Source organism: Canis lupus, chromosome 1 (assembly GCF_011100685.1).
Source record: "Canis lupus familiaris isolate Mischka breed German Shepherd chromosome 1, alternate assembly UU_Cfam_GSD_1.0, whole genome shotgun sequence".
NCBI classification, from domain to species: domain Eukaryota; kingdom Metazoa; phylum Chordata; class Mammalia; order Carnivora; family Canidae; genus Canis; species Canis lupus.
In genome coordinates, this window is record NC_049222.1 from 72,844,922 (window position 1) to 72,856,757 (window position 11,836).

The window sequence follows — 11,836 nt, forward strand, 5'->3', positions numbered from 1 at the left end:
AGCTCCCTCCTGTCCTCAGCCCACCACTTGCCTTTGTCCTCTGTCCTTCCCGCACATTTTCTCAGGGACACTGCGGCGCACTGAGCAGATGTCCTCACCTCTGCCCATCTCTTTCTCCTGGAAAGAAGAAATGCTTCCCTGCATTTCTTGGAACTAGGCAAATTATTTTGAATGCTAAGTACTGAGTTCTTCCTAAAATAAGACCTAGTATTATAGATAGTACCTATAGCCAGGATTCCAGAGAATTCGAACTGCTTCTCCTCTCCCAGAAGCACTTTGCTGTGAAAGACATGGTCTGCAGAAGAGCAAGTCCACTTGGTATCCTTTAAAGATACTCATGAAAAGGAGCTACTACGTCTTTCTTCTTCTTCCTTTTTTTTTTTTAGAGAGAGAGAGAGAGAGAGAGAGCAGCCTGGGGAATGGGGGGGAAGAATCATAATCAGGTACCACCTCCAGCATGGAGCCCTATACCAACCTTGAGATCATGACCTGAACTGAAATCAAGAGTCAGACGCTTAACTCCCTGAGCCACCCAGGCTCCCCTCTGAAGGTGTCTTTAATAGTGAAAAATTCATTGTCATCCATGGATCAGTGAACAGTTTCTGGAAATGTTTTTGAATGTTTCTGTTAACCACGCAGGACAGAACTGCTGAGGCAGTAGGGAGCATAAACAAGATGGTCAGATGGAGGAGGCTGAAGGAAGTGGGAAGGTTCAGCAGTGGCCCTTCAAGGCTGTGTGGGTGTGAGGAGAAGGCCCCAGCCACGTGCCCCAGGCAGAAGGGAGCTGCAGGGCCTGTCCCTCAGACTCCATGTCACCAGAGAGAGGACTTGACCTTCCTCCCATAGGTCCAAGTTGTTATTAATCAGATCAGAAGGACAGGATGCATTCCTGCCCCTTACTCCACCCGCCCCCAACAAGGAGAACCCCAGAGTAGTGTTGGATGGTCCTGATGCTAGGAGGCATTTCTGGCAAATGTTTTACCCATTTCAACATTTGCTGAATATTCTCCAAAAAATTCTCCAACAAATGAGGTTAGGGATCCTGTGAAAATGAGGCTACATCTGAAGGTACCTAGAGGGATACGATGAGACATGATGGTGGGAGTGTCACAGAGACTGTTCTCGGCAAATTTAGGCTGACTGTGTGATTTGGGGTCCTGTATCTAAATAAGGAAAGCCTTCTCATCGCTGACTGTAGTGGGAACAGAGACTAACCAGCAGCCTCCTGAGGGGCTGTCCAGTCAGTGGGATGATCCTAGTAGAAGAAGAAGTTGTCAGCATTACTGTTCACATGAGCTCAATGCTCCAGGGCTGCGTTATTGCTAGTAGCATTCAGCAGCAACTCCAAGGCTTTGGGAACTTATCCAAAGCAGGAAAAACCAAGGTGGTAAAAAGTAAAGTAGGTCAACACCAGTGCCTTTGGGGGAGGAAGTCAGAGAAGCAAGAAGAACCCCCTGTGGGCCAGAGCCCCAGAGCGTGGAAGAGTCTGTCTGGTCAGACAGAGGGGGCTCCACTTCTTCAAGCTCTGGGCTTGGATAATGTCCTCAATTCTTGCCCTTAGGTTCGGCTTGGACCCCATTATGCCCACCGAGTCATTGAGCTCTTCTGGTGTTAGTGAATGCACTAGTTGGTGAATACACACAGCAGGATGCTGATGAGCATCTACAGGGTTGACTTTAGCAGGTGGCAGGAGAGCTCACAGCTCAAAGCAGGTGTTTGCATCCAGGGCCTAGTAACATGTCCCTGCTGCCTCATCTGATGCCAGAGGCTGTAACAGCCACTCTCACCAAGGCCCAGACTGGAGCCAGCGTCCCCACGGCTCCCTTTCTGATCCCTCCATGAGTAATGGAGTCACGTGCCACCGCGATGGCTAAGGACTGTGCTCCAGGCAGCTGGAGGGCCAGGGTCCAGCTTCTCAGCCTCCGCAGCCAGGCAGGTGCTACAGGCATGCCACCTCCCCCTCCTTGCTCACCTCTCTGCATCTCTGTGCTGCAAAGGAGGAACTACCTTAGTATTTTTCTCACTCTCCCCATTAGGGAAATTCTGAGGGAGCAGACAGAGTTAAAGCCCCTAGGGGAAAATCTGAGCTGCTCAAAGGAGAACCTCCAAGTCCCTCACCCTTCAAAGCTAGGTCTCAGGCCAGTGTTGGTACCAAGAGCCAGGAAATTAGTACTAAACACAACAATCTTCCAAGGGAGAGAATCAATTAATGAGGCATAGAGGAAAGTGGAAATGAGAAACCAAAGATTAGAGACCAGAAAGTTCCACAGCATTAACTTCCTGCCCTTTACTCCAGTCAGAGAGTGTGACAGGATTTCTCCAGTTATAAAAAACTTGCTGGGGCGCCTGGGTGGCTCAGTCGGCTAAGCATCTGCCTTCGGCTCAGGTCATGGTCTCAGGGTCCTGGGATCCAGCCTTGACTCAGACTCCCTGCTCAGTGGGGAGTCTGCTAATCCCTCTCCTTCTGCCCCTCCACCCACTTGTGCCCTCTCTCTTTCTCTCTCTCTCTCTGTCAAATAAATAAATAAATAAAGTCTTTAAGAAAATAAAATAATCAATATGCCAAAGCGGCTTATTTGGGAGCAGCCATGTTGACCTCAACAGTTTCTTCCTCTGAAACTTCCCTGGATGTTTCACACATTCAAAGTGGCCGGACTGTTCCTTCTTCTCAAACCAGTCTCTTTGTTCTGACAATAGGTCAGTTCGGTTAAACTCACTTCAGGAGGTAGTGATGCAGGTGAGTTCTCAAAGTTAGGTATATGGTTTAAATAACCAGGTTACAAATAAAAGGCATTTCTATGAAAAGAAAAATAGTGGTTTAGATCAAATTATAAACCAGTTTCTGAGTTCTGAGGGTGGCCAGTTGAGAACACTTTCAGATATCATGCTCAAAACATCTTCATAGTATGACACGGATAGTGGCCTTTGGGCAGGTTTCCTGGTTTATGGTTCGTTCCGGTGTCTGGAAATCTCTTCAAGTGGCCCCCAGAGCAACAGGTATGAAGATGGTCTGTGAATGAGTTGTCAGTGATTTCTCTGAAGTTTACATCAAGTGGTTTATATTCAGTTTCTGGGGCTTGAAGGGGGGGAAAAAAGCAGTTTAAAGTATCAAATGATTTCAATTCAAAAACATGGGGAAAAAATAGGGGGAATCTGGGTGGTACAGTCATTTAAACATCTGAATCTTGGTTTTGGCTCAGGTCATGCTCTCGGGGTCCTGGGATAGAGCCCCACATTCACTCCATGCTCATCATGCAGTCTGCTTGGGATTCTCTCTTCCTTTTCCTCTGCCCCTCCCACTTTTACAGTCTCTCTCTTTCTCAAATAAATTAATTAAATCTTTAAAAATATATACATGGGAAAAAAATTGAAAAAATTTGTTTGGAGAGGTGTAGCTGGGCTTTGGCAGAAACTAAAAGAAACCAGGATCTAGTTCAGTTTATAATGAACTATATTAGAATCTAATATCTATAAAGCCATGTTATTAAAACATATTTTTTTCCTCTCTGCAATCACCCTCATTTTACCAAAAATAGCCAAATGAAGACTAATTTGTTTGCAAATTAAGTTTTGTTTTTAAAAAGTTGATCTGAATATTTACATAGGAGCAACAAGAATAGTAAATGTGCTTTGCTGGAACTTTTTATAAGGAATCTCTAGATTGAACTTTTAACAGCCTCTCAAAGATAGAATTCACGCTACATACTTGTCATCAAAGATCACAAACCCACACACAAAGAGGAATTGGGTTCCTCTTTGGGATTGGGTTTCACATCCTCAATGCGAGGAATGGATGCAGTTTGAAAAAGATCAGACTTAATGTTTGGGACTTTATGGACTTCTGGTTCTGATGTCAGATCCTTGTTCACCAAACAACTAGCATTCTAGCTTGCATGGGTGTTGCACTGACTTTAACTTATTCAAAAATATGATTTTTTGTAAATATCAAATCAGTGATACTGGTGTTAGTGTTGTAATCAGGTTAATCACATTTCCATTAAACTTGGCAGGACTATAGAAGGACAATATTTTTTAGTTCATGAATTCTACTTTTCAAATATATAAAAGCTGCAGGTGGGATAAAATCTCATACATGGATATTTTGTGTCCACTCTCTTGTGTACTTTTGTACTTAACCTTGTACAGTTATTTTCATCTCTTGAAACATGAAAGAAATGTTATGTAGTTGTTCTTTAGAAGATCTGGCCATTTGGTACATAATCCAGCACATACACACTGGGAGGTGATGACAATAAAAATGGTTTTCTCAATAATAAATAAATAAATACTTGCCATCAGATTTTGCTTGCAATGTCTATAGATTTGGGTAAATTCTAACAGATGCAGTGAAACGCCGGGACACCTGCACCCCGATGTTTATAGCAGCAATGGCCACGATAGCCAAACTGTGGAAGGAGCCTCAGTGTCCAACGAAAGATGAATGGATAAAGAAGATGTGGTTTATGTATACAATGGAATATTACTCAGCTATTAGAAATGACAAATACCCACCATTTGCTTCAACGTGGATGGAACTGGAGGGTATTATGCTGAGTGAAGTAAGTCAATCGGAGAAGGACAAACATTATATGTTCTCATTCATTTGGGGAATATAAATAATAGTGAAAGGGAATATAAGGGAAGGGAGAAGAAATGTGTGGGAAATATCAGAAAGGAAGACAGAACGTAAAGACTGCGACCTCTGGGAAACGAACTAGGGGTGGTAGAAGGGGAGGAGGGCGGGGGGTTGGAGTGAATGGGTGACGGGCACTGGGGGTTATTCTGTATGTTAGTAAATTGAACACCAATAAAAAATTAAAAAAAAAAAAAGAAAATGACTATCAGAATCTTCTAAGGAAAGAAGGAGAAACCAATAACAATTAGGCTTGGATGGGACCAGAAAGAGAAATTCATCCAATAAAAGAGATCAAAATGCAATAAAAGCAGGCACTGTAGGTGATTCCAAGACCCAAATATTAGATGGAATGCAAAATCTCCCATATGCTCTCTTAGGTAACAACATGAGTAGTACTGTTCAAAAATCTTGTGTAAACTCAGCTCAATAATTTTTCAGCATCTTATCCATGCCTAGCACCATGCTGGGCCCTGAGGATGGCAAAATCGGGAAGACAATCTCTGCCCCCACGAAAAATCCCCAACTGAAGCAGGAGACTAGCATATATAAATGTATAAAAATACATGAATTTACAATTCTATAATAAAAATAAAATAACCCAATTAAAAACAATAGACAAAGGGCTTAACCTTACCACACAACTGATTCACTCCAAATGGATGGAGGACCTACACAAAACAGCTAAAACTCTAAAACTCTTAGAAAACATAAGACAAAGCCTTGATTGATTTGGGATTTGGTGATGATTTTGTTTGATATGACACCAAAATCGCAGCCAACAAAAGAAAATGTTGATCAATTGATTCCATCAACCATTGAACCTTTTGTGCATCAGAGAACACTATTGCCAGAGTACAAAAGCAACCCACAGAATGGGGGAAATATCCACAAATCATTATAGGACAAGGAATCAACACCCAGAATATGCAAATAACTCCTATGACTCATCAACAACAAAAGCAACCCAACTGTGAAATGAAGAAAAGATTTGAACAGACACTTCCCCAAAAAAGTTATAGAGATGGCCAATAGCACATGAAAAGATGTTCACCATCACTACCTATCAAGGAAATGCAAATTTATGTTTCCAGAAATTAACAATTCATGATAGTGCTTATTTTCCCATGTCTTTTAAATCTCTGCCAATCTCACCTTGCATTTTAATTTGCATTTCTTTCTTATTAGCATTCTCCCACTTGCTGGCTGGACATTTGTGTTTCTTCCCTGACTTGTGTAATCATCATGCCCTTTCATGGCTTTCTATTTGGGGTCTCATCCTGTGGTAGGATTACGAGGCAAGAGGTCCTTGTGTGGTCAACCTGTTCACCTACTGTTGGTCATTCATGGGCTGATGACTTTTTTTTTTCTCATTTGAAATCTCTCCTTCAAAGAGATTGGTATTTTTTGTATAGGAGTTTAAAGATAAATATCATCTTTCATGGGTTCTAGAAGAGGCATTTTTTAAGCTTAGAATGGGAGCCACTATGAAACATCTCCAAGACTGGGAGCACGTAGACAATTTTGACTTTATCAACCTTACAATTTACATCCTGTGACTTTTGCCCTCAAGACATTAGCTGGGTTTGTGCCTCATGGCAAAATAGGACCTATGAAGGAGAGATACAGGAAACTGTACTTTTGAGAACTTCACTTAAAAAACAAATGAAAGAAGAAACTACTCCAAGATTTCAGCAAAGACAGGTCCTAGCATCTTGGTTTTTCTTTTTTTCCCCCCAGCATCCTGTTGACTGAATGCCACTTGGCACCATGGAATCCCGAGCTCTTTCTCCTTGGACTTCATGAGGACTTCTAGGGACAGCCAAGCTGGCAACCACACAACTGCCTTTCCACTACAAGATAAATGGTGTCTCTAAAAACGTTTCCAGAATTTGGTCAGAAAGGGTCTCATTTGTAAACAAGCTTGTGTTCCTCTTCCAATTTAGAACAGACTTGACACACTTGATCTGGAAATTCTTTAACTCTGCTCCCATACCTCTCTTTAAAGCTCTCTTAGTATGGTGAACATACTGAATGGATTGTTTGGACTGCATTAGTAACCACATGAAGTCCAGGATTTGGTAATCCCATTAGGAGGCAAAGAGAATCCTAAAGCTTGGGGTAAAAACAAGGTCCTCCTATTAGGACACATAAATGAGACTTTCAAATACAATTAGTCCACCTAAAAGAAAATGTGAGTGACCAGACTCTATATAGATGGTAGCTCAGCAAACAAATGACTTGGGACATTCTGGCCTGAACTTCTGAATATTGAAAATGTGATCTGTCTTCTTTATAAGCAATTTTTCTGGGAAAAACTAACTGGAGAATATTATCTTAAGTAGGTAACTTTTAACTGTAAAAGATATTGATTGCCTATGAAGAAAAGCAGAGTCTGCCATTCTTATACTGACCAGAGCCATAAACAGTGGCATCCACCTCATTCAGCCAGGCCCCCAAAGCTGCCACCCAAACAGAGACCCACTGAGGCAGCATTCTCCCTTCTACTGCCTTAGACTTCCTTCACTCACTTCAGGAAATTTCTTTCTCTGTACATGCTTTGAGGTGCCAGCATTAAAATACTTGGGACCACAGGACAGAGCAAGGTCAGCCTCTTTGACACAATTCTAGAAACAAGTCAAACCCTACCTTCTTGACCAATCCCCAAATCTCTCTTACACATCTCAAAATGCTTCTGGATACTGTAAAATTCCAGGATATTGGAACATAATTGTCCTGTACTTAAGGGGAAAAAAAGTAGATTTTAAATTGCAATTACCCCGAAACTTGTAGAAAAGAAAAATAAAAAATGCACATTCTTTCTTTTAAAGTTCTCTACACTGTTCCCTTAAAGTTATAAATCCTATCAAATTTTTAAAATGTAAACATAGCCCACAGTCATGTGACAATGAAGGGAAAAAGAAGGTGGAAGAGGCCTTTTAAAGTACAAACTTCAGGGGTACCTTGGTGGCTCAGCTGTTTAAGCTTATGTCTTTGTCTCAAGTTATGATCCCAGGATCCTGGGATTGAGCCCTGTGTTGAGCTCCCTCTCACTGAGCTCAGTGAGGAGTCTGTTTTACCGTCTCCCTCTGCCCGCCCCCCAACCACCACTTGTGCATTCTCTCTCTCTCTCTTAAATAAGTAAAATCTTAAAAAAAAAACCAAAACAAAACAAAAAACAGAATCACACCTCAGCATATGCAAGTAAATTTTATTTTAAAAGGTAAAACTTTATGCAATCTTTTTTTTAATGCAACCTTTTAAAACCTGAAAATTCAGTTATTAAGCAAGTGAATCACACAACATTGATTAGAGTGATTAAAGAAGTAGTGATGTTCACCACTGTGAACGATCACAGAAGGGAATCACAAGTTGGATATTCAATGATTTAAGAGTTTTATCTTGCACAATTAGATATGGTCAGCTTTAAAACAAAATTCATTTTCTAGTCATTCTGCTCCTAATCTTGGCCCTCTTCATCACCATCATCTCAGACGACAGGAATACTCACCCTAGTGGTGCTTCCCCAATGGTTGTCCTGGTTTTTGGCTATCAGTATGCAGCCCTGCATGCCCCAGTCTGTGCCCTAGCTGTGAGACAGGGTTTGCTATTTGCTATTTATTACAGAAGAACAAACACATTTATCTTTATGAACAATCACACCTGATACTGAGCAGTGCAGCAGAGGCCAGGACAGATTCAGGAAAAATCAGGAGAGGCCATTCCTGTTCATCGTTGAGCTCTAACCCTATACAAAAATCTATCCCCAAACCTTTCACAGACTGCAAAATAAGAGACAGGTAAAGGGAACACTTGGGGGTCAGATGTATTTCTGAAATAAGAAAATTTCCAAATTTAGAAATGCAATGGTACCAAAACTGCACCAGGACCCTAGCAAACTTGAGATAGTATGTTAATATTACCATCAAATGAGTATATCTGTGTTCCCTCTAAGTGGAGTAAACGCTTCTGGGATTTCAGAAGTGTGTTCAAATGTTGGAACATGGAAACCTGCATCCAAACACTGATTCCAAGAAGGATTCCCTTTTCAATTTCAAAGATAAGTGTTTTTGGTTTTTTTTTTTTTACCTGTTCTTGATAATCCAAATTTTTTTGTGTTCTGATTCTGCTCCTTTAAATCCATAGCCAACCACCAGAACACCATGATTCAGGTGTTTGCTGCTGCAGTTTGGATCATAACAAATGCCTGGAAAAGAAAAATTCAGTCTCCAGGTAGGATCTCCAAGTGACAGGTTAACATGTGACAATAATCTAGACTATCAACCATGATAAGGGGAGCATCTCAAAATTCAGTGAAATGACATAACTCCAGATAAGATTTAAAAGCAGTTCTTTTCTGAGCTACACTAGGGATTCAGGCCCTAATCTAATACTAGCAGAAAGAAAAAGTGGCACAATATTTTTGTAAACAACTTAACAATGGGCATAAAAGATCCCTCATTGAAACCTTGTCATTCTGCTTTTAGGATACCAGTTAAGGAAACAGCACAGAACCCAAAATTACTTGAGCTAAGCAGTTCTTTTCATTTCAATTATAGTAGTAAACTCTTTGTAAATTTTAAAAAGCCTAATAAGTGGGGGGAAATTAAAATGAATTAAGCTATACCAATTGGCTTATATAGCCATTTAGATATATTGTGAAGTGCTTAAAATCATGAAAATATGGTTCAAGTCATGTCAAATGGAAACAAAATATTACATGTACAGAATGAACAATTGCGTTAAGTCCACACCCCCAAAATTCTACAATAGCTTCCACATACCAAAGTCAATAGTGCTGTATGTTAGGGTGGTTTTTTAAATTTTCTGCCTGTATTTCTACATAGACAAATGGTTACCTTCTTTATAGACCAGAAGGTATCCAGGCTTGCATTGATACTAATAGAGACAGACCAGCCCCACAGTTGCCACTGACACCATAAGGGACTCCTCCTGCTGAAGGATGTTCCACGAAGTCAGTGATGTTGGCAGCAGGATACTCAGGCCTGTATTTGCAGGATCCATCCTTTCAAAAGGAAAGGGAAAGAGACTTGTTGACTACCATCCACCTCTTGGGGAGCATGAGTTCAAGACTGTTTGCAGTTGAATGATTTCCAAGTCAATCTCATTATAAAGCATCTCAGGAGCTGAAGTAACATCAGTTGTTTTGAAGTTGGAGAATTAGCTGGTGTCTATTCAATGACACACTCTTGGTCTACCAGTCCAGAGGAAATATTCCATTCTAGAAAATCTGAACCGTATGTAGAATGGTATAGATATTTCCATATAATAAAGAAATAGGAATAGCCAAATGGTAACCGGCTAGCAGAACTGTGTTGGGCTAATACATTTTAATGACAGTTCTGACAGTTTGTAGATGCAGAGTCTACAATAGAAAATGTGAATACTAAATATGGTATCTTTTTTCTCCAACTCTTTTTCCTCAACTCTCAAGCAGAGCTGGAATGACAAGATAAGGAGTTCTATTTACATTTCAGTGTTTGGATAGGATTCCTCTGAGTCTAGGCCCCCATTGTCCTTAACATACTGGAAGCTGTTACCCACCAGGCCACTACTGCAGCCCTCATTGCCTTCAGCCCAAGAGAAGTCAGGTTCTGCTCACTCAAGGACACAAGTTTGCCAGTTTTGCGGAATGTCTATCTTTCCCAGGCATCAGTGGTATTAAATGCCCACCTAGATTCACAAGGACCCTGAAATCAAATTAAAAAGCACTCAGTTTCTAAAACAAATACAAAGATTTGACAATAGCTCATTTATCTGAAAATTCTCTTAAACATATTGTTCCTCACTCTGTCACAGCAATGACACTTGTTCCTTTTTTACTTCACTATTGGAGGGTGACCTGCTGAATATGGTCACACCTGATCCTTCCCAGGAATGATGTAGCCTTGCTCTCTCCAGTCCACAGATGAGGGGATTTCAGCAAAGACAGGTGCTCAGAACACTTTTCCTTTCTTGTGCTTCTGGATTTTAAAGTCATTCAGCACCTGTTTGAATTCTTCATTGGTCTTCAAGGAAAAGGAAACAGAATGTTGACAAACATGAGATTTTTTTTGAAAGAATACTTAGAGGAAGCACAAAATGTTCAGCAATCCATGCCACACTCACCATGTCACCAAAGGCATTCATTGCCAGAGTGAAGCTGTGTTCCCCTTGGCTGTATTCCTGATTGTGCTGTTCAATCATTTCCATGTTCCTCTCCCACACTGTTCTCCTCCATCCTTCTTCATCCTGCAGAAAAACATATAACCCATCATCCTTATTTCTAGTTAAAAGCACTCAGCAGCACCAAGTGGATGTGCTGACAGAGAGGAGGAGAAACCATGTCCAGCGCTGGCCTGGTGCTTCTGGAAGCTGTGCTCCAGCAGCCACACAGCAGGACATGTGCCCACCTCGTGCACAGACCCAGGGCCCTGCTTACTGCCTTGGTAAGAGCGGCCTCAGGAAGCTACTCTCTGCTGCGAACTCTCCGCAGGATAGACCGTTCTCTGGGGGTCTCCCTGGACAGCTCGGGTGTTACCAACCTTGTCATATAGTTTCCCGTGTGCCTCCTTCCACTGGGACCAGTGTGCATCTAAGCTGTGATCCAGTTGTGGAACAGCTGAGGCTATTCCCAGGCAGAAGGCAGCCAGAAAGAGAGAAGGATGTATGTTTCAAAACCTAGGGATGGAAAAGAAATGAGTTTCTGATTAGACCAATTGATATACAAAACCATCCTCCTTTCTTCTAGATGCTAGAGCCAATACAGTGGGGAGAACATTGAATATATCCTCCCAAGTACATACATGGGGACTGCACTGGCCCCACCAGGGGCACTCATCTGGTAATGCAGCTGTGCAGTGTCATCAGCAGGTGTAGCTCCAGGCCCATGGCTCTGAGGCCACCCACTTAAGACCCTGGGGCTTCGCCTGATTGGCCCTATCAGTACCAGCAGGGTTCACTGTAATCCTCCTGGGTTTGCTTGTGTTTTTCAAGCTGATGACTTCTATTCTGATGTTTTCTTGATAATAATTGCTTGTTCTTTACAGAACAAAAAATTTTGACAATGGTCTGGGCTCAATCCCTATGTCAAATGGTCTCTAATTGGATTGACTAAAACAACAGAGCAGTCACAGTGGTCCAGCTAAGACACCAAAAGAAAAAGTTTATGCTTATTCAACAAGGAAAACTATGTATAATTTC

General features: G+C 41.6%; 1 protein-coding gene across 1 annotated transcript; it reads right to left on the reverse strand.

The window, feature by feature from the left end:
- Positions 1–8,123: 8,123 nt before the first annotated feature.
- Positions 8,124–11,298, reverse strand: LOC100688895 (procathepsin L; the record flags this gene model as incomplete). Its single annotated transcript, XM_038525504.1, is given in 9 exon segments — positions 8,124–8,223; positions 8,723–8,840; positions 9,493–9,592; positions 9,594–9,652; positions 10,126–10,245; positions 10,248–10,344; positions 10,516–10,662; positions 10,763–10,885; positions 11,179–11,298. Coding segments are annotated over 9 exon segments (984 nt in total), but the record flags the coding sequence as incomplete, so codon positions are not given.
- Between the last annotated feature and the right edge of the window lie 538 nt (positions 11,299–11,836).